Source organism: Cricetulus griseus (genome assembly GCF_003668045.3).
Source record: "Cricetulus griseus strain 17A/GY chromosome 1 unlocalized genomic scaffold, alternate assembly CriGri-PICRH-1.0 chr1_0, whole genome shotgun sequence".
NCBI lineage: Eukaryota > Metazoa > Chordata > Mammalia > Rodentia > Cricetidae > Cricetulus > Cricetulus griseus.
Window position 1 is genome coordinate 139,423,505 of NW_023276806.1, and position 23,215 is coordinate 139,446,719.

General features: G+C 43.0%; 1 protein-coding gene across 1 annotated transcript in view; it reads left to right on the forward strand.

Moving 5' to 3' along the window:
- Positions 1-23,215, forward strand: part of Myrfl (myelin regulatory factor like) — a 104,420-nt gene that overhangs the window by 12,405 nt on the left and 68,800 nt on the right. Inside the window, exons 2-5 of the mRNA XM_027392668.2 lie at positions 14,406-14,496; positions 19,507-19,574; positions 19,664-19,940; positions 20,957-21,048. Of these exons, the coding sequence (XP_027248469.1) occupies positions 14,406-14,496; positions 19,507-19,574; positions 19,664-19,940; positions 20,957-21,048 (528 nt within the window). The remainder of the gene's footprint in view (positions 1-14,405; positions 14,497-19,506; positions 19,575-19,663; positions 19,941-20,956; positions 21,049-23,215) is intronic.

The following is a 23,215-nucleotide window of genomic DNA, read 5'->3' on the forward strand; positions in this document are numbered from 1 at the left end:
CATGATCTATCAATGTAATCTACATCCTTACATGAGATCAAATATTCAATCATTTCTGTTGTGTTTCAATAGTTAAAGCTTTGGAAGCCCCCAAAGAATATATCACTATTTAAAATTTTATAAAGAACTTCAGTACATCATATTTTTCAGAGACCATGAATGTGTATATGAAAACCAAAATTTTAATAGGTTGGTGTGGCGATTTTTCTATTCACTCACATTAGAACAGCACCAAAGCACTTTGGACATCTCATCTGAAGTCTGGCTGCTCTTTGTCTCGGATGCATTTAAATAAGTGGTGTGGAACTACAGGTGCCGGGAGGGGGAAATGACCCTCTTCTTTCTTTCCTAGTGGAGTTAGAAAAGTTATCACTTTGAAACAAATCTACCAAGAAGGCCCATAATGTGTCACCCATGCAGGAAGAGGCAGAGAGGATGCTAAAATTCTTATTATTCACTACTTAACAGCTAGTCAGGGCCCTGTTGTTGGGAGCAAATGACCTTCATAAGGGTTTGTGTGTAAATGAGGCAGTAAGAGCTGTCTGTTAGGAATGGGCTGATCCTGTTTGGCCAGAAGAGAAAGACTTTAAGGGTGCATGCCTTAAACCCATGCCTCAAACCCATGCTTTAAACCCAGCACTCAGGGGGCAGAGGTAGGTAGATCACTGTGAGTTCAAAGCCAGCCTGGTCTACAGAGCTAGTTCTAGGACAGCTAGGGCTACACAGAAACCCTGTGTTGAAAAATCAAAAAAAAAAAAACAAAAAAAAACAAAAACAAAAACCAAAAAACCTCTCAAAAGTAACCACAACAAAAGGAAAAATAAGAAATCTAGACAAAAAGAAATCTATTATTATCATATCATATGTGTTGTCTATATAAAGCACACATATATTTATGTATAAAATGTAAATATATATCCATATATTATCCATATGTGCTAACAGGAGTGCCTTAAGCAGTGTTTGAACTACTGGCTCTCTGTCTGCCTGACAGGAAGACTTGCTACTTGTCTACTTGCTTGTCTACTTGCTGCCCAGGGATCTGAAAAGCTGAACATGGTGGTGAGGTCAGGTCTACAGAACAATGTCAAGGATTTCTCTGTCTCTTTGGTAGCCTTCTGTGGAAAAAACAAAGATCCATATGCCACCCCGTTTTACATGTACTTACTCACACAATTTGTTCCTATTCTATCAGTCCATCTTCCATGTTTCCCTATCCCACTTGTTTGCAGAGTCCACAGACTTTCATCCCCATACATCCATTGGCCCTAACTCAACTCTGAGAGGAAGACAACCTACAAATCAAAATTTTCATTGCATTTATTGTGTGTGTGTCCGTGGACACAGAGAGAATGCAGAGAACAGCTATGCGAGTCCTGGGAAATTAAACTCAGGTCATCAGGCCTGGAAACAAGCAACTGAGCTATTTTATCTACCCACAGTTTACATACGATGTAAATGGCAGCTGTCATTTTGTAGGTCTTATAGAGACTTCATGGGCACTTCTTCTCTGTCATGTCTAGAAGACACCTCCGGTAGCAGCAGGCATCCTGGTCCTCTGCTTCTAACAATCTTCCTGCCTCCACTTACACCATTTCCTTTAACCCAGAGATGTTAGGTATTGTATTGTGGATGTATCAGTTGGGGCTTGGCATCCCATGCTCACCTTTCCCCTGCATTTTGATCGGTCATGGATATCTGTAATAGTCTCCATCTGTTGCAAAGGGAAGCCTCTTTGATGAGGATGGGAGCTACAGTTATTTGTGGGCATAAGGATAAGTATTTAGAATGCAGTTAGAAATTACATTGGCTTAGGAAACTTGCAGTAGAACCTCTGAGTTCTATGATCTCTCTAGCCATGGGTAGTTGGCTGGGTTTATAGTACCAGGAGTGAATTCCCTCTATTGAACAGGCCTTAATTACAGTTGTTGGTTATCCCCAAGACAATAGTGCCACTATTGCACCGTTGGGTATATCTTACTGGGCTGATCATTATTGTAGTTCAGAGGCTTTACAGCTGGTAGGACTATTGATTGCTTTTTCTTCTTGTTTAGCACCTTCTGAGAGTTAGTCCTCAAGAGGAAGCTTCCAGATCATACCCAGCCCAATTCCTCCAAGTCCTGTGTCTGAGGTGTGTGGTATCTTTAGTAATAGTTAAGTTCTGAGAGGCAACCAAGGGCAGTGGGAATTGCCTGTATTGTTTGGGAGTCAGAGTCTTTCTGTGCCTGGAACTGGGGTTTCTGTTACATAGTCAATGGCTCCTGGAGGACCATTATCACCTGTATGGTGTAATGATATAACCCCATGTCTGTCTGTCTGTCTGTCTGTCTGTCTGTCTGTCTGTCTGTCTACATCTATTATCTATAGCTATCTATATCTGTTTGTCTTCTGTCTTGTTTTTTAAATAAATGGGTGTTTATCTTGCATGTATATATTTGTACCATGTTCCTAAAGTGCCAGTGGAGGCCAAAAAGAGTGTAGGAGCTGGAGTTTCAGATGGTTATGAGCCACTATGGAGGTGCTAGGAATCAAACCTGGGTCTTCTGGAAGAGCAGCCAGTGCTCTTAACTTTGGATCCATCTCTCCAGATATTATAAGTATTTTTAAATAAGCTTGTAGAGCACTGTTTCCATATGGCTTTTCCCCCAGACATCCTAGTGTTCTAGTGTTTAAATGTGTGTGTGTGTATGTGTGTGTGCGTGTGTGTCTGTGTGTGTGTACACACATGCATGCACACATGTGTGTGGATTATGTGGGTGTGGGTCCATGTGCCACTCTGTGTATGTGGAGGACAGAAGACAACTTTTGTGGTGATATCTTGCTTGTACAAATAAAGACTTTTATTGTTAGCTAGTGGCAAAGTTCCATTCTCTGACCTACCTACCACCTTTCCATCTTCTTTGATGTCTCCTTGAGTGTGACATGTCACACTGTTGTCACTGCCTGTTTTCTTGCTCCCGGCTGCTTTGCTTCACCTTGCCTTACAGGTGAGACTGCGTGAGTGTTGCCCATATTATGTCTCTAGTGTCTGGCATATAGTACCTCATTGAAAAGTCACTGAATACCGGATGAAGGAATGAACAATTGTGGTAAGTGTCCAGTTGAAATCAGGATGTACCTGTCCATCCAGCCTCCTAATCTGCCATTAAGCTGGTATATAGAAAAAGGCAAGTCCTGTAGAGCTTGTTTTTAATGGGAATGCACAGGCTCTCTAATGTCCCTTGCTCTCAGAAAAACCCAGAGGCCAAGTGTTCAATAGTATGCTCTAGAACAATGCATCTTGGAGCATTATAGAAACCCCACATGGAGGTTGTCCCCTGTTGCACAATGTACTATGTATTTACTCAAATTGAATAAAGGGTTATTTTCATTTTATCTCTCAATTATCAGTCATACCATGTTAAAGTCCAGAGAGAGCCCATTTAGTCACCATCTTCAACAATGGTCCTGTTATCTGTGCTTGGAAAAGCTGATAAGATCCTGGCTAGATCAGTGTAAAATGTCCATACAGGAGACTGGGAAATCCTTGGGAACCTGGGACAGTAGTGTCCTTTACTTGGGTGCACTGTCCTGCTGTTCACTCTGTACTAGTTACTCCACTTATCTTTAATAGCCAAGTCCCTGTGATGAAATAAGATCTACCCTGATCTGTAGCATTTTGACGGCATAAGCATTCTTACTATAGTCAATTTTAAGCTGGTAACTCAATGTACCTAACTGTGATCTTGGAATAACAGACAAAAGTATACACTAGTTGGCTTCTTCACCCTCTTGCATGCTCTCCTGCTTTCTGGACCATGTTCCCACTGAACCACATCAGAGTCTCATGACACTCAGTAGCCCAGAATCTGCTCTTGCCGACAGTCGTAGCCTCATTGACCCCTGTTCCTAAAGCTGTTCCTGACACCCTGCTGAGTCAGTTAGGTATCCCATAATGCCCTGAGACATCCTTAATATTCATCGAATAACTAATTACCATCTCGCAGATCGTGATCTATATGTTGCAGATGTTGCTATGACATCTTCATGTTTGTTTTTTCTCACTGGCCTGTTAACTTCTTGAGCAGAGAAACTGATGGTAATCATACAAGGCAGCACGTACTCCGCTGGTAGCTGCACTAAGCGCTTTGTGTGCATTAACTCATTTAATTCTCACAGCTCTAGGAAGTAGACCTGTTACTCTTATTTTATAGATAGGAAATTGAGTCAGGCTGGTCTCCCAACTGTAGGCTGAAGGACCTTTCAAAATTATACATGTGGTGTTTCACTTCTCCACTTAAAATCTTGTTTGTTATCTCTCTACTTAAACTTTACTGTTTACGATCGTATCCGTTACTTTTGTGCCACTTGATCACACATATGGCGCACACAACTTTGGTTCAGGTGGAGAAGGATACCAGTGGAAGTGTCTCATGGCCTCAGTGGCAGGAACAAGAGGCAGCTGGCACATTGTGGAGGCCAACCAAGGAAGCCAATGGAGGCACATTTCACATTTGTACTAAATAATTACAGTGATTTGCACTAACAATAATTATAGCTAGCAATAATCACAACTCATTCAAGCCCTTGTTTATGCAGCAAACTTAATATTTATTGAATAACTACCATATCCCAGGTCATGTTCTAGATCTGTGTTTTTCAACCTTATCAGTGCTGTGACCTTTTAATGCAGTTCCTTATGCCGTGGTGACCCCCAACCATAACATTATTTTCATTGCTACCTCATGACTGTAATCTTGGTACTGTTATGAATCAGAAAGTAAGTGTCTGATACACAGGATATCTGATATTCGACTCCCCCCTCCAGAGGGGTCATGACACACAAGTTGAGAACCACTGCTCTAGATGCTTAGGGGCTGCATAGTAAGAGGCAGTTCATGGTCTAGAGGAGCTTGGAGTAGAGAGAGCAGACACACAGCACATAATTGCCGCCCTGTTAAAATACATATGTGCAAAGCTGGCGATGAGCTCCGTGGAGGGTATGGCTCTTATCTGACACATTTGTTACCTGCTTCCTGCCTCTGATAGTTGGAACTCATTTGCACACCCCATCGAGATACAACGTCCCTGGCACGCCCAGAGGCCAATGATGCTTTTCCTTCTCTGAGCAGAACCTTGCCATCGCTCTTGGCCATGAAGCCTACCTGCAGGAGCAAGGGGACACTAGGGATGCAAATGAGCTGCCGAGTGGGAGGAGAGCTGTGCAAGCTGGGTATTCTGAGCAAGTGTTTAAGACGTTTAGAGAAAAGTGATTATTTTTAAAAGCACAAGATTTATTTTAAGAGCCATCTGAGAGTTGCTCTCTGTGTGTAAAACCTCCTGAAACAGTTTTATCTGACACTATGAATTTATCTTGTTGAGGTATTTCCTCTGGGTCTGGAAAGCACAGATGTGATCCGGAGTTCTAGAGAAAGCTAGCTACCGCAGGGATCATCTCTCTGTGTTCATTATGGCATTTGGATAAGCCATGGCAGGCAGGGCCCATCTCCTGTGTCCATCTGGGAAGGGGGCAGGACAGTAAAGAGCAAGTGGGGTACTGGTCAAGACTTCGGGAATAGAGACCATTTCCACCTCCAGAATTGTGTGTGTGTGTGTGTGTGTGTGTGTGTGTGTGTGTGTGTGTGTGTGGTGTGCATATGTGTGTGTCTCTGTGTGTGGTATGTGTTGTGTGTGTGTCTGTGTGTGTGTGTGTCTGTGTGTGGTGTGTATAGTGTGTCTGTGTCTGTGTTAGGGGATGGGTGTCCTATAAAGCAGATGGGATGCCAGCAGGAGCTTCCATGTGAAACCAAACAGATTTCTCCTTCCATCTGCTTTGCTTAGCGCTTGGCTTGTCCAAAGCTCAGAGAAGCAGTAGAAGCAGCAAGTCCTCTCAGTGGTTGGTTGGCATTGCTGTCAGAGTCAACTGAGCCAACTTGCCCAGAGTCGCTCACAGTGTGTAAGTGACAAGGGGGAGCCAGCCCAGGCCTGCCTCCACACACAGTTTCCTATAGCACAGCCTGGCCTCAGACTCACTTTGGAGCTAAGGATGGCTTTAAACTTATGTTCCTCTGGTCTCTGCTTCCCATAGGCTAGGACCATAAGCATGGGCCACCATGCCTTGTTTAAACAGCACTAGGGAGCAAACTCAGAGTTTTGAGCATGCTAGAACAAGCACTCTACCAATGAGATACTTCCCCAGCCTTCTGGCTCGACTCTTCCTCACCACCCTCTATTATCCCACCTCTCAAAGCACAGGCTCCTTTGGCCTCTGCCAGCCATCCCGACCCTAGTAAGCTGGGTAGCACTGACAGTCACAGCCTAGGACTACAATAAAGATTCGTTGACACAAGGAAGGTAAAGTAGGACATTTAGCCAAGCACAGAATGAAAGGTTTAAATTCTGATTGTCTTTGGAAGCCGCAGTAGCATTCCAGTGCATCTCCCTACTGTTCTTCCCTTAAAATCCCTTTGCATAAAGCAACCAGAATGACCTTTGAAAATGTGTGTGAATCACATCACATGTCTTTCCAAAGGCTTCTGTAGCCTTGATCTCATTGTTCCTCTGTTTCTATGCTCTGTTCCTGGGAGGGATCGCTTCCCACTCAGCACAGCATAGCCCCCTTGCTCTTGCTCTTGCCACCCTCTCTGCCCAGCATGCTCCCTCCTTGATGTTGGCATAGCTGGCCTCTGCCTCAGAGAAGATGCCAAATAAGAACAATGTCCTCTAAGGCGTCACACTGTCCTGTAATATTTCCATCACTGATGGGCTATGTCCTTCTTACTGCTTCTCTACATTGTGGCTATCGTGCCGTACCCTTGCTTAGCAAGACACCTGGAAGGTTCCTATTTTTCTTTTTTCCTGTGTGTGTGTGTATATGTGTGTGTGTGTGTGTGTGTGTGTGTGTGTGTGTGTGTGTGTGTACACATCACAGAATGCGGGTGGTGGTCAGAGGACAACTTGCAAGAAGGAGTTACTTCTCCCTTCTAACCATGTATTTTCTGGGGATTAAACTCAAGTCATCAGACTTGGTGACAAGTTTCATTATCTCTTGAGTCATCTTACAGGCCCCCACGGAGGGTTCTCATTTCCGTTTTTGCTCCTGTGTCTCCAACACATTGCACAGTGTTTGGCATATGGCAGACACTAGTTGAATCAATGAAAGACAATGTGATGTATGCTGTAGTCTGTACCCTAGCCTTTCTTCAAAGTCAAGCTAAAGACTAAAGGCCACAGTAATATTTTGGAGCATCACAGGTTTTAGGGACCCCTATAAATGCAGGAAACATCTGTGATATGTCCCACCCATTTGCTCTTAACCACACATCTCTAAATAGAGTTGGTTGTTTCTTCTCCACTGGTGTCATGATTCCAGAACACACACACAGAGAGAAGCCTTCACATTCCTTTTTTGAAGCCAACACAACCATAAAACATACTGCTGTGGGTAAGAGCAGAAGTGCTGCATATTTAAGTCACACCTGGGAGAAGAACCAACAAAATGTATTAATCCCTCATCTAACCAGCTAGCATCTGTTTCATATTTCAATATGATGAAAGAGAAGCCTTTGGCTTCCTACTGTTGGCCAAAACCATAAAATAAAACTCCACTTGTTTCAGATTCTGAAGATAGGAGAATTGTGTCATCTAGGAAATCAAGATATTCCACATCACAAAGTGAGGCACACGGTTGGGAATTGACAACGTCCCCACGCTGCTGTGTGTGTGTCTGTTTACCCACGTCAGCCGCAGCAAAGTGGCACGGGACAAGTCTGTTGCTTGCAATCAGTTGCTTGCCTTAGCTCAGCCTCACCAGGCTGGCAACCTCTGGATGTCAGCTGCCTGTGATGTTCTAGAACAGTGGTTCTCGGACCTTCCTAATGTGTGGACTCTTTAATACAGTTTTTCACGTTATGGTGACCCCCAGCCATAAGATTATTTCATTGCTACTTCATAACTGTAATTTTGCTGCTGTTATGAATTGTATTGTAAATATCTGTTTTCTGATGGTCTTAGGTGACCCCTGTGAAAAGGCCGTTTGATCCCAAAAGGGGTCGTGACCCACAGGTTGAGAACCACTGTTCTAAGTCGTGGGTTTTATCACCAAGGCAACAGCATCTTATTGTATCCTCAACACTAATGGAAATCATTCTAATTATAAAAAAATCATTAAACTTATTCCCTCAGTTGTGTTCCTTGATGAGAATTTTCAATCATTGTACCATACCTGTATATAGCTATGTATATGAATACATGAAAGTATTCATTAGAATTGACATGGAATGTTCAATGCTTTTTGGCATTGATCAAAAAAAGTCAAAACACATTTTTCCTCTTAATAAATAAATTCTAGTATGGAGTCATCTTTGTGTACATTAATGATAAACTCTCTGGCTACTGTTAAATTTGACTTGACCACATATTATTTAGGACTCGGGCATAGTATCCACCATTGCTATGAGTCTGTAGTTTTCTTTGTGTATTTCACTTCTGTCAGCTGTGGCTTTATAAAAAATATTTGAGCCATTTAGTTTTCTCTCAGTGTTCCGGAATTGTGAAATTGGTGGAGGAACTATCATGTTGTTCATGTTTTAAATGCATAATCTGTGATGGCATCTTATTAATTAATTAATTCGTTTGTTTATATTTCTCTGTGTGTATTATGAATGTATGCCACTTACAGCGTTGTGATTAAAAACAAAACAAAAACAACAACAAACAACCTAAAACCAAAACCAAAAACACATAACTGAGGCAACTTAGAAAAAGAAGGGTCCCTTTGAGTTCACAATACCGGAACATCTGAGGTGTTTATGATGGTGGAGTGGAGGACCAAGCAGGAAGCTCAGAGAGCAAACGGGAATGGGGTGAGGCATTCAAACCTCAAAGCCCCAGTGCCACACTTCCTACAATAAGGCACATTTCCTAGGCCTTCCCAAACAGCACCACCGATGGGGGACCAAGTTTTCAAATACCTAAGTACATAGGGAACATCTTACTCAAATCATCATGCTTCATGTTCCAGAACTGTGAAATTGGTGGAGCAGTTCCCATGAACACATTTTAAATGCATGGTCTGTGATGCTGTTCTAATTAATTAATTTTTATTTCTGTGTGTTTATGTGAGTGTATGCCCCCCTTTTGTAGGTGCCTGTAGAGGCCTGAAGAAGGTGTTACATCCCCTGCAGCTGTAGTTACAGGCAGCTGTGAGCCACCCATGTGATCACTGGGAACTGAACTTGAGTCCTCTTTGAGAGCAGCAAGTGCTCTTAACCACAGAATCATCTCTCTGTTTATTTACTTATTTGTTTGTTTGTTTATTCACTTATTATTTTGAGGTCGGTCTCACTATGTAGTCCAGGCTGGCCTCAGATTCAGAGAGGTCTGCCCTCCTCTGCTTATGAGTACAGAGATTAAAGGTGTATCCCACCATGCTTGACCCCCCCCCCCCGGCACTTTATACAGGGCCTGGAGATAAGAATGAGGGGAAGTTTTCCTGTTGGTTTTAAGGCTACAAGTAATTTTAGACTTTGTCTTTATTTTTGAGAACTCTGGCAACTTGGCTTTAAAATTGCTTTAAAGTTATACAACATATTTTTTCCAAAATATAAAATAGCTATTTTTAAATAATGATAAATTATCTTAAATCCTATAATTAAGCCAATGTTAATAGTGATATAATCATGTTTGTTATCTCTCTGAATATCTATAGAGAGGAGAAATTCGTAGATAGAATACATTTTTAAGGAAATCAATATTTTTTTATAAGGTACATTTCACTGTGTAGCCCAGGCTGGCCTCAAATACACATTGCCTCTGCATCCTATGCTCTGGGGCTTACAGGTGTGCAACACAATATTTGGTAGCAAATATTACATATACTATATTAATTTTACTTGAACTTAATACAACAAAAATGACTTGATGGGAACAAGAGGGACTGTAGAATTTAAAACAATGTTTCTATGCTGCTAGAAATACCAGTTTTAAAGAACTCTTTCAAGGCCAAGAAATGGGGATTAAGAAGTCACTGATGTATCAGACTAATTTTTTTCTAACCGGCTCAGATTTTAGTAGTGCTATGGTTTATTATTCCAAATTCCTGTGCTAATGGAATTATAAAGCTGGAGACTTAACCATCTATGGTACTTCGAGATGAGGCCCTTGGAGAGTGACAGTTTAGGGTGGCACCCCATGATTGGTCCACAGGAATGGAAACCAGACATACAGACAGACATAGATATGTGTGTGTGCTCATTCTCACACCATTTGATGGAAAGTGCTGCATGGCACTCTGCCCCCAAGCAAACCAGCTGGTACCAGCACCACTGAAATTCTAAAACTATGAACCAACAAACCACTTTTCTCTATAAACTTAGCTTGCCCTAGGTAGTTAATTATAGTGACGAAAGTCTGACAAACAAAAAACAGAAAGATGGGCTCTGAGATATGGATGATGATTAATTAGCAGTATGACGTATCATCTCTTCGTTCAACCTTCCACCTTTTATTGCTTATATTACTTTCCCTTAGTCAATTCATAAAACAACTAGCCAGTCCTTTCAAAACATAAATATAAAAAGCCCCGACAGCTAAATGGATTGGATGCTGGACAAGAAAAAAAAATTATCATAGATAACATACAGGGATAATAGGTAAGGCTTGAATAGTAATGTAAGCTATATTAAAAACCTGTATCAATGTTAAATTTCCTGATTCTCATAATTGAGTTGTAGTTGTGAAAATAATGTTTTTATATGCAATAGTGCGCACTGAAATACCCACTACAAGGCTGCAAGCTTAAGGGCTGAGAAAGGTTTGATAGGAAGATGTGTGTGATTTTGTTTGCTTTAGCTTTTTTGTTTTTTGTTTTTGTTTTTAAACTTGAGTCAATATAAACCTTGTTCAAAATGTTATGAAAAAATGTACATGTTTATACAAGGCGGGTTGTGGCAGGACACTGGCTCTCCCTGCTTGGGTGACCCCAGGAGGGGGCTGGAGTCTCAGGTGCTGTGTCTCTGTCTCCTCCCTCCACCCTTCCACTCAGTCCCCCAGGAACCAGCAGTGTCCTAGTGTCCTGCCCCTTAGTGAGTGAACCCCCATACCCCCATGTTTCCTGGTGAGGGGAGAGAGAGAGAGAGAGAGAGAGAGAGAGAGAGAGACTAGGGCAAATGTAGTATAATGTTAATATCCATGAGTCTGGGTAAAGTGTATTTCTGAGTTCCTTTGCTTTCTTACTTCTCCATAGGCTTTAAGTTATCATCTTTAAAAATGTTAAAGATTCTTTCCTCCTCAAAACCATATAAGGTGATTTTTTTTAAAAAAAATGTATGTTCACTATACAAAAATCATCTTTTTTTTTTAAAATCATCTTCACATTTGTAAAGAAAAATTCACTCTTGTATTCCTTTATTGTTTCTGGTTTTTATGCCATGGTTGAAAAGCCTCGTCTGTCTCATGATCATAAGAACTAAACTCACATGTTCATGATCATACATGACTACAGTCACATGTTCAAGATCATGCATGACCTCAGTCACATGTTCATGATTATACATGACTATCTTCCTGATTTTTTTTTTTTCACATAGCAATGTTTGACTGATCTGGAATTTGATGTGGAAGCAAGCAGTGTTCTCTTCATAGTGTTCACTGAATAACCAGTGTCAAAGTATATGTTTGTCATGTAGTAAAACTCCATATATTATAATATTATTTCTTTTTCTTTCTTTTTTTTTTTCTTTTTGGTTTTTCGAGACAGGGTTTCTCTGTGTAGCTTTGGAGTCTGTCCTGGAACTCCCTCTTGTAGATCAGACTTGCCTCAAATTCACAGAAATCCATCTGTCTCTGCCTCTGCCTCCCAACCAAGTGCTGGGATTAAAGGCATGCACCACCACCACCTGGCTATAATACTATTTCCTCATCTTGGGTAGCTTATGTCTTTTCAAGTTATCCATGCATATACCTCTTACTTTTTTTTCTGTGTCATTTTATGTATTTGTTTCTCTAAAGAATAAATATTTTGCTTGTTTGTTTGAAGACAGGTTCTCTTTGTGTAGTCCCGGCTGTCCCGGAGTTCACTGTATAGCCCAGGCTGTCCTTGAACTCCTGCCTTTGGAGTGCGCCACCACATCCAGCTAAGAAGAATTTTTTTTAATTGTTTATTTATTCATTTACCTATTTATTTATTTAATAGCCAGGCTGTGGTTTTCCCCTCCCTACTCTCCTCACAGTCCCTCCCCCACTCCCCTCACCCATACTCCTCTATTTCTGTTTAGTATCAATAAAACATGGCATATCAAGTTGCTGTAAGACTAAGCACTTCCCCGTGTATTAAGGCTGGACCAAGTGACTCAGTATGAGGAGTAGGTCCCAAAAGCCCATAAGAGAGTTGGAGTCACACAAGAAGACCAAGCCACACAGCTGTAACATACATACAGAGGGCCTAGGTCAGCCCCATGAAGGCTCCCTGGTTGTTGGTTCAGTCTCTGCGAGCCCTTATGAGCCCTGGTTAGTTGATTCTGTGGATTTTCTTGTGGTGTCCTTGACCCCTCTGGCTCCTACAATCCCCCCTTTCTTTCTTCAGCGGGATTCCCTAGGCTCTGCCTAATGTTTGGCTGTGGGTCTCTGTATCTGTTTCCATCAGTTGCTGGATGAAGCCTCTCTGATGACAGTTGGTCAAAGAAGATGACCAATTCAGGCCACATATCCATTATTGCTAGGAGTCTTGGCTGGGGTCATCCTGTAGATTCCTGGGAGATTTCCTTGTGCCAGTTTTATCTGGACTCTGACACGCCCCTCCCACCCTGTTCAAGAATTATTTCAAAACACTGTTTATTGTACGGCTTCATCTAAAACACCGGATCTCAAATCTGTTCATTCAAATTGCTGCTTGAAATAAGTGAGTTGGTCACTGGCCAGTAAATTGATTGGTTCTGCCTGGTTCTGTAGATGTTCTGTAGATGAGCCACAGCAGGTGGCCTTTCGAGAGCAGCAATCGCAGAAAAGGCACAGTGGCACGGGCAGACATCCTAAATAATGCCTGCTAAAACCTTTGTAATACTGAGTTTTCAACTAAAGAACAATGTAGGTCTCTCCATTTATTTAAATCTGATCTAAAGGCTGTGAACGGAGGTTTTTAGTTAAAAATTGTTCTAGTATAATAATTAATACATATGACAATGTCATAATGAAACCTATTAGTATGGTAGAATAAGAAACTAATTAAAAAGTGTTCTTAAGTGTATTCTTGGATGTTTTAGGCTTTTTGTTATTTTTGATGAACTCTTCCCATTGTATTCATCTGAATGTTAATTGTCATTATTTATACAAGAACAACTAGTTTTATGTTTTATTTTAGCCAAGCAGCCTTTTGATACTCTGATCATTTTTTTTCTCTTGAGTTTGCTAAGTATAAAGTAATTTTAACTGTTGGCAAAAGTGTTTATTTAGTACTGTGTGTATATGATGAATGTGTGTGAAGGTAGGGTGTGTGCAAGGAGGTCAGAAGACAACTTGCCCTCCTTGCACCATAGTTTCCAGGGATCATACTCAGGTGGTCAGGCTGTACACAAAGCTCATTTTCACCTGCTGAGCCATTTCACCAACCCACAGCATGCTTTTGTATTCCTTATGATACTTATTTTTATACCATATTTTATGTTCTTTTAAAATTTGGATAGTACTTGTTACAATTAGTGAAAACTAAATTTTTTTCATTTTGTAAGTCAAGAAGAAAGACAGAATGATTATATTTTAGGAAGTCTAACAGAAATGTAAAGAATCATTGAACTTAGGTCCATCAAATCAATCAACAAGCCAGCCTTGTATGTATCCACCTATTCATCCACTCATTGTTTGTTTATCTGTCCAACAAATGATTGTTGCTTACTTCTTATCCATGTGGATAATATAAGAAGGAGAGTGGTGGGGGTGGGGAGGAGAGGGAGAGGGAGAGGAAGGGGGAGGAGAAGGGGGAGGGGAGGGAGAGAGGTTTTTCAATTGTGTACAAAGCAAGGGGTCAATGTCACAGGGTTTTACAAAAGAGCACTACCCCAACCTCAGACAGCCGGGAAGTCTTGCAGGAAAAGGTGATCTGAAGCAACTTCTGAAGGATGCGTTTAAATAGAAACACGTTCTGTTAGCCGGGTGTTGGTGGCGCACACCTTTAATCCCAGCACTCCGGAGGCAGAGGCAGGTGGATCTCTGTGAGTTCGAGGCCAGCCTGGTCTCCAGAGCGAGTGCCAGGATAGACTCCAAAGCTACACAGAGAAACCCTGTCTCGAAAAACCAAAAAAAAAAAAAAAAAAAAAAAAAAAAAAAGAAACGTGTTGTTTGATCGCCTTGTGAGTCTAGGTGTCTGCCTGTCAAGGTTTTAGCAGTTGTCCGGAAATGGTCATGGTTCTTAAGATTTTCAGTTTCCTTCGCAGCTCAGGGAGCCAATGGCACTCTGGAGAACCCAGCTCTGGATACGAGTCTGCTCGAAGAATTCCTGGGCAATGACTTCGATTTAGGAGCCTCGTAAGTAATAGTGGCACCGCTCTCCCCTTGATGCTTTTGCAGTTGTGACAGAACTGAATGATCTGGAGAATGCTGCTTTTGTTTCTTTGTTTGTTTGTTTGTTTTAATAAGAACTTGAGCAGAATTAATCTTATTTCTTCCATGGAGCTTGGGCAGATTTCACCAGTGAAGCCATCTGGGCATCTCATTTTTTTCATGGGGGTTATTCTTGCCTTTCCAAATCCCTTCCTTTGAGACAAGTTCAGTATCTCTAGTAGATAGGGAAATATTCAAGTTTTTGATGGGTAAGTAGCAGCTTAGGCTATTTGTGGCTTTCAATGAATTTGTTAATTTTTTCTAGGTTGTTAAGTTCAATATCATAAGATATTTATATTTCCCTATTATATACTGTAATTATTTTTATGTTCATGAGTGTTTGTCTGTGTATATGTATGTGCACCATGTGCATGCCTAGTACCTGCTGTAGCACGAATAGTAGAATAATCCCAGTACTAGCGAATATATAAGGAGCTCAGTGCAGTCTCAGAGCAGTCAAGGATTCTGAGACCTGGTGGAGAGCGGTGCAGTGCAGTCTGGAGATGCAATCTGTGGTTCGGTAAGACACCCCTAAAGTGGGAAATTACCAATACGGAGCCAAGTATAAGGGTATTTAATCGGGAAAAGCCTTACTTACAGAGCCACCACCTAGCCATCCGGCATGGCAGCAGTCTGTACGCAAGCCGAAAGGGCAACGAAAGTGAAACGCAGCCCTGAAACTCTTACTCTACGTCACCCTGACCATGCCCTTGCAGGTGTGGTCATGCAGACCTGTATCCAGCCCCTAAGCAGGCGTAGTTACAGGTTCCCCTACACACCCGTTTGGTTTGAGCATTGGTAGAGGTGAGAACTCTCTAGTGGCTGGCTGCTTTACTTCTCTGATCTTCAGGCAAGCTTTATGAGATCATAAAATATCACCACAATCTGTGGAGGTCAGGGGAGAGCACCAGATCCTTTGTAACTGGAGTTACAGATGGCTGTGAGCCACCATGTGGGTCCTGGGAACCAAACCCAGGTCTTCTGCAAAAGCAGCCAGTGCTCTTAACTTCTGAGCCATCTCTCCAGCCCCTCCTTATTATATTCTAATGTCTGTAGGGTCTGTAATATGATTCTCCTTTTGCTCCCAGAGTCAGTAATGTCTTTTCCTTGGTAAGTCTGGCAGAGTGTTTATGAATTTTCTTAACTTTTTTGAAAGAAATTTATATCCAAGTTGTTTGTTTGTTTTTCTGACATTGATCTAGCTATTTCAGGTTTCTTTGTTTTTTTTTTTTTTGTTGTTGTTGTTGTTGTTTTTGGTTTTGGTTTTTCAAGAGAGGGTTTTTCTGTGTAACAGCCCCAGCTGTTCTGGGACTCACTATGTAGACCAGGCTAACCTTGAATTTACAGAGATCTGCCTGCCTCTGCCTACAGAGTGTTGGGATTAAATGTGCACTATCACACCCAGTTCCAGATTTCTTTTATTTTTAACTGCTATACAGCAAACTCAATGCACTTAAAAATCTTTCCTCTCTCTCTCTCTCTCTCTCTCTCTCTCTCTCTCTCTCTCTCTCTCTCTCTCTGTGTGTGTGTGTGTGTGTATTTGGGTGAGTATATGCCATGTGTGTGTAGGTACTCTCAGAGGTCAGAGAAGGCATTGGGTCGCCTGGGTGGTTTGTAAACCACACATGGTGGGCAATGGAATTCTGGAGGAGCAGTAAAGTGCTTTTTACCACTGAGCCATCTCTTCAGACCCCGAACTCTTTGGGTATAGTTATGAGTTCTGATAACCTCATAGACTACTGCTATAGTTATAATACAGAACAAGTCCCCTAGCCCTTGGTAACCGCTGATTTATCTTTTGTTACTATAGTTCCAGTTTTTCCAGGATGTCAAATAACTGCAGCCTTATGACACTCTCTGAGTCTGTTGTCTCCCAGTTAGAAGGCCTTCGCACATTAGTTCATTCCTTTTATGTCTGAGAAAGGCTCCTCTAAATGTTTATACCATTGTTTAGCTACTCCTAACTCAAAGACATTTGGATGGGTTACACTTCTTGATGTTATGACTACTGTCACACACATTTTCATGTGCAGATTTTGATTTTCTTATTTTGTGTGCATGTACATGCACAGACCGGAGGAAGATGCAGTGTCCTGCTCTGTCACCCTCGAATTAAGTCCAAACAGCTATGTGCATCACCACTCTCTTTGCTTTTAACCATTTGCCTCATTTTTAAGGTAGTGCTCATGAATTCTTCCTTTTAGCTCTCTGGTAAGAACTGTAATGTTTTGCTAAACACACACAATGCACTGAACTTGGGCTGACATACTATGTAGTAAGATAAATGTGTGGCTATGCTGAATTTGGGAGGAAGACTTGGAAAACTTAAAATCTGTTGAAACCACCAACTCATTGCAGTCTCTGGGTACAGAGGTTCATATATTTCTCTGAACAGCGAATAACTTGTTTTGACAATTATCCTGCTCAGACACAGACTGTAGACACTCTCTTGAGAACTGGTTCGAATTTTAGTTCCCCACCCCGCAAGGCAGCAGCCTAGTGGTCAACAAGAGTTGTGGACAGTCATGCCCTGACTCTATGTACCCCCTCTTTTTTTCAAGACTCCCCACTAAGTTTTCAGCAGTCTTGTTTGTTCCAAGCTCCCTTTCTGTTGCTTCAGGCCTGAAAGACTGAATTTGTGGTGGAGTTTTAGTTGCTTAGTGATTCAACTATGGTCAGCTAAGAGCTGTAAGCCAACATTACTGGCTGCCATTATCTTCCTCTAAGTCTGGTTGTTGCTCCAGAATCCTGTGTCTTTTGTTCACTTTCCAGCATTTCTGGGTAGTTATATCCTCCCACAACTTAAATTTTCCACTGGCTGGAGGACCAGGTCTGGCAGGAGCTTATCATTCATTTCAGAGGCAGGAAAGCTGTTGGTGACTCTCTTGCAGTTCATATTTTGTTGGCTGCTCTGGCTGTAATGTCACAGACTTTATGGCATTATGTGCTGTTTCTTTGTTCTGGGTAAATGCTGTGTGCAAGCTGTCGTGTTCAAAGAGTGGTCTTCACTGCAGAGTGATTGGATAGGGAGGGTTAGTGATTTCCAATTGAAGTGACCAGAATGGGGGAGAGGGCAGGAGAGATGGCTCAGTGGCCACCTGAGGGCACCAGCTCCATTCCCAGCATCTACATGGTGTGACAGCTCACAACTACCTGTAATGCTAGCTCCAAGGAATCGGACACCTTCTTCAGGCCTGTGCACATACACAAACACACATATGCACACACATACATGCATGCACCCACACACACATTCACACACACACACACACACACACACACACACACACACACATATATAGACACACATACATGCACTCATACATACACATACTAATAAATACATATATACATATATATACATACATGCACTCACACATATACATATTCATACATACATATAACATATTCACACATGCACTCATATATATGTACATACACACATACTCATACATACATAGACATACTCACACATAAATGCACTCATATGTACATACACAGAAATGAAATTTTTCTCATCACAAATTATTAAAAGATTGTGCCCCTTCCTTATCCACAATCACATTCAGAGTTCCTTGGGAGCAATATTCCAGTTTCTTCCTTGTGTTAAACCTGCCTAGACATGTGTATAGCAGAGCCGAGGAAGTGTCTTACAGTTCCATGTTTACATTTCAAGCTGAGGAAGGATCTTACAGTTCTGTGTTTACATTTCCTTTTCTTTTGGAGAGGCTAGAACCCCAGTGCCAACTAGGTGTTAGCAAGCTCTCCACACCAAGGTGTGTCCCCAGCCTCAGGATTTAGTTTGTAGCACATCCTTCAGTGTTGGTCCCAGCAGTCTTGATTGTGCTGGTCACTCTGCACCAGTCTCCCTGGCTCTGTTTCCTCAGAAAACAACTTTTTAAACTTTGGAGTGGTGAGTGGGGGCTGGCCCTAGGGTCCAGTTGTTCCTTATACCTCCATCCAATTCTATTTCCAGCTCCTCACTTCTGGATTCGAAACTTCAGGTGGCTTTAGTGTCCTGAGCTTTGTTTTGGACCTTTGTTTGATGGGATTTCTCTGTGCTGTGTCCTGATTCCCAGCTCCCCATATCTAGGCAGTGTCTGTTAATTCCGTCTGCCATCCTATCTCACCGGCCACTGTGTTATTGATGCAGTTTGTTGTGGCCTATGTCCAGGGGCTCTAAACCTTTCAGTACTTATGCCTCTATATTTCTTTACACTGATAAAGATAAGTATTCTCTTCCTTATTAATAGAGGGAGAATAAATTTTAAAGAGCCAATTTGAGGATAAAAATTTTTGAAGAATATTTTTATTAAAAATTACTTTTTAAGATTAGCATACAAAGTAATGGGTGTCATCATGGCATTTTCACACGTGGGTCATTATAGCCTAACCCACTGCATCTCCTTTCCCCTTCCCCTCTCTGCTTATTTTCCTCCTTTCTCCACATCCCCCAATAGTGAAAGACGAAAATAAACTCTTCTTCTCACCCCTGCATTATACTGGAGTCTTATTCCTTTTGTGGAACCCTTGAGTACCTTCTGAAGCTTGGGATGCCCTACCCTTGCATGGATGGAAGACCACCACTTGCTTCAGTGACAGAATTTTACACTGTATTGAACACTGAGTTAAGAGCATTACAGTACAGGCTCTGTGGACAATTCCCCAATTCTCAGAATACTGCCAAGAGGGGGTGCTAATAATGATTGCCATTCTCTGTGTGTGTGTGTGGGGGGGGGCAGAGGCCTGGAGTGGTGAAGAGAAGAGCTGGGACCCAAAGTCCAGCCAGTCACACTGGGCGGGACTGGAGGAGCTCAGCTTCCCTCCCTGCCTACCCCCCCCCCCCGTGGTGCTGCACACTGAGGGTTGCCTCCTGTTGGTGACTAAAACAGGATGAGACAGAGCAAAACAAAAAGCAGTATTTCTAATCCCCAGGCAGCGGCAGCTCCCTGACACCCCGCCCTACTCTGCATCGGACCCTCGTTCTCCTCCACAGGTCAAAGGTGAGTCCATCCACATAGCATCTTGCACGGTTGACTCAAGACTGGGTGGTGCAAATGAGAGGCACCTGTCGTATCTGTCTTCCCTGCAGGTGCATGCTGTGGGACCCCGAGATCCACAGCAGGGAGGATCCCCGCCACTTTCCTCCATTCCAACACCTCAACTGGACTGCTGCCCGAGCACCCGCCAGAGAGCATGTCCAGCCAAACCCAAGGCAGCTTTCACAACCGATACCTGGACTCCATGCTCCCGGCCACCCCCCGCCACCTGGACTCCACGCACCTCGCCACCTCCCACCACCAAACCAGACCTTCCCATCTGGGCATGAGTTGCCTTTACCATCAGCAGCCTTTGTGCCACCTTCCTGGGTAAAGGATAAGTTATTTAATTATGAACCACCTCAGCATCCACAGCTGGAGTGCCCAGGAGGGACAGCGACAGCCTGTCCAGCAGGTGGCAGTGTGGAGACGCACACGGGACACTCTGGGTCCCTGGTGCGCTTGGTTTAGAGAGTTCATTAGAAATCCCCTCAACTGAAGGTCCTCGTCCAACAAAAATTAAAATATCAGGGATATGTAGAACAACTCCAGGTGGTGAGACAAAGCACTTCTCTCCCTCTCCCTCCTTCCCTCCCTCCCTCTCCCTCCCTCCCTCTCCCTCTCTCCCTCCTTCCCTTTCTCCCTCTCTCCTCCCTCCCTCCCTCCCTCCCTCCTCCCTCCCTCCCTCCCTCCCTCCCTCCCCTCCTCCCTCCCTCTTCTTTCTTTCTTTCTTTCTTTCTTTCTTTCTTTCTTTCTTTCTTTCTTTCTTTCTTTCTTTTCAAGACAGGGTTTCTCTGTAGCTTTGGAACCTGACCTGGAACTCACTCCGTAGACCAAGCTGGCCTCGAACTCACAAAGATCCACCTGCCTCTCTGCTGGGATTAAAGGCATGCAACACACCTGGTGCCTAGTGAAACACTGCTTTCTTATGCTGCCTCCAGCCGAGGGGCTCAGGGCAGTTTGAGAATGAGTTTGTTCTCAGTAACTGTCAGTCAAATTTTCTTTTCTTTGCGCCTCTTTTCTGGCCTCTAGTCCTCCTCTGAAAAGCCAGGGCCATTGGCGACTGTGGCACAGTTCGGTGAGAAGAGAATTCCCAGATGGAAAGTGTACACATGAATGTTTAGTCTGAGTCCTCTCTGCTTTGAAACTATTGCCAGTATACCTTTCAGGCAGGTGGATCTTAGATTGGTTGGATATAGGAAGATTAAAGATCTCAGAATAGGAGGGCCCAAAAAACCTTAAAGAATTGGGGTTAGACTAAGGAAACCAGAGAGCAAAGAGCTGGGAAACTTTGTTTTCATGTGACAAGCCAAGATGCTAATCAACCTCCGGTTTCTTGACTTTAGACCCTCCTTGCCTCCGACAAAGAAGAGAAAGCATGCACAGATACCAGAGGAGTCCGGGGACTGCCACTCGTGGACCCACCCCTTCAGTCCAAGTGAGCTTGAGTGGCTTTGTGACAAGGTCGAGGCTTGTGAAAGCCTAGGCTGTTGTGTCAAAGCTTCTGACTTGCCTCTCTCAACCACCCTCCCATAGAAGAGCAGTAATGGGCTCTGGGACTGTATTCCACCTGCTTGATATATCTTTCATGAAGGTCAGTCACACAGTGCCCCCAGGGACAGCTGGTGCTCTGTCTGTCTCTCCCATGCAGGTGAAATGCTAGTCCTTCTATTTCAGGAACAATGTGTCTCAGAAGATGCAGGCTCCAAGCCTGGGAAAGTGGTACCCAGAGAGCTTTTAGGAGCCTATTGGCTACCCATTTCCTCATCCATGATCCTTTGTAACTTGATTGTATTAACTCAGGATCTTGGTAAAACGCACGTTTGGCTCAGTGAATCTGAGCCTGTGATTCTTACATGCTCCCAGGTGGGGGAAGACAGAGAGAGGCTCATGGAGGGCAGTTGCGGGTTGGTGGGAGGAGTTGAGCTTTGCTGTCACTCACACCAAACTGGATCCTTCCTAGTAGAGCTTCAGAGTTTGGAAAATCATTTCAGAAGTATCTTATTAAAAATATGTCAGACTGGGGAGATGGCCCAGGGGTTAAAGCACTTGGTGCTCACACTGCAAGCGTGAGGATATGAGTTCAGGTCCCCAGAATGCACAGAAAGGCCAGGTTATAGCAGCCAGCTTGTAATTCCAGTACTCCAAATGTGAAGGGAGTTGATCCCAGAGGCATGCCTGCCAGGACATCCATGTGGTCAAGCTCTGGGTTCAACTGAGAGACCCTACCTCAGAGAGTGAGGTCACCACATGTACACATACAACACATGCATCTGCACACATGTGGATATGTATATACACATGCACACCACACACATACACTTGAAAAAACAAAAAAACACCCGATGCATAGAGTGGTCAGCCTACTAGTTATTTATCTTACATAGCAAGTAGCACCCATCCATTTGGGGCTTGGTCTTTTGGAATCTGAAGGGGAACTGTTAGAATTTTTAGGAAAGGGGATAATACTCCAGGACAATTCTACTTGCTGCTGTAAACATTCAAATGAATTCAGTGTGAACAGTGCCCCAAATTCAGTGTTTAAATCCATATTCTGTCTCCAGGAGTCAGTTTTGTAAGACACCCAGGATTTCCTCTAGGGTCCACTCTATTCCTTTACCCAAACTCTCAAAATAGATCCTTGGAAAAGAGGTACCTGTTGCTTCCTACCAGCTAGGGTTGCTCCCCGTGGTGGGAGGGGACTCTTCCAGAAACAACAGGCTTCAGCTGTGGCACAGGCACATTCGTATGTGGCTTTATTGTTTGCAACCATGGATAATGACGTCACCGTCTCAGTTAGTCCACATGTGGTCATCCCCAAGAGTGTTAGAATTGCTCTGGACATCCAGGTCTGTGTGAGCTGAGCCTTGACCCTCGTGTTGCCTCCTGTCCTTTCTTTTTGATCTGAGGGCACTAACAGTGAGTCCTTTCTCCCCAGCCATCAGTGCACAGCGTGCTTTTGGATGTAAACCCTCTGTCTGCCTTTCTATGCAAGTCTACTCTAGTTTCTTCAGGGACACCTGCATTTATCCCACAGCTAGAATATATACACCCATCACATTTCCAGCCAGCTGAAGGACATCTCTGTTCACCGTCCTGTGGATGTGCCAGTTGCCTGGGTGATGCATAGCAAGCTACTCAGATCTTCCAAGAGTTTCCTCACAGGACCAGTTGCCACTCAGTTAGTCTTGGCCATTCCAGAGTTAAGCTTCATCCTGCAGTGTTTTTCTGCCACTGTCTTAGAGTGGACATTGATTTTTCACCTTCTTCAAAGAATGCTCTGAAGAGCAACTGGAACATCCCATTGGGCAGGAACTCCTGGATCTCTTGTTTAAATCCTTTAAAGGTCACTGAAGAACTGGTTAAAGGTAATTGGTTCCAGATAACTGTTTGAGAGTGAAAAACAAGCAATTTCCAGCACAAAAAGGGAAGGAAAGAAAACAAAAAAGAAACATATGACTTAGCCATTCCAAATGCCTTAGTGTCAGTGGTTTATATATATATTTCTGCTGTTTGATTTGGCATTGCCGAGACCAAGGACCCTTACAACACTTGGCAGGAAGGAGAAGCCTGCAGTAGTCATCAGGGCAGAATTGCAGAATTGT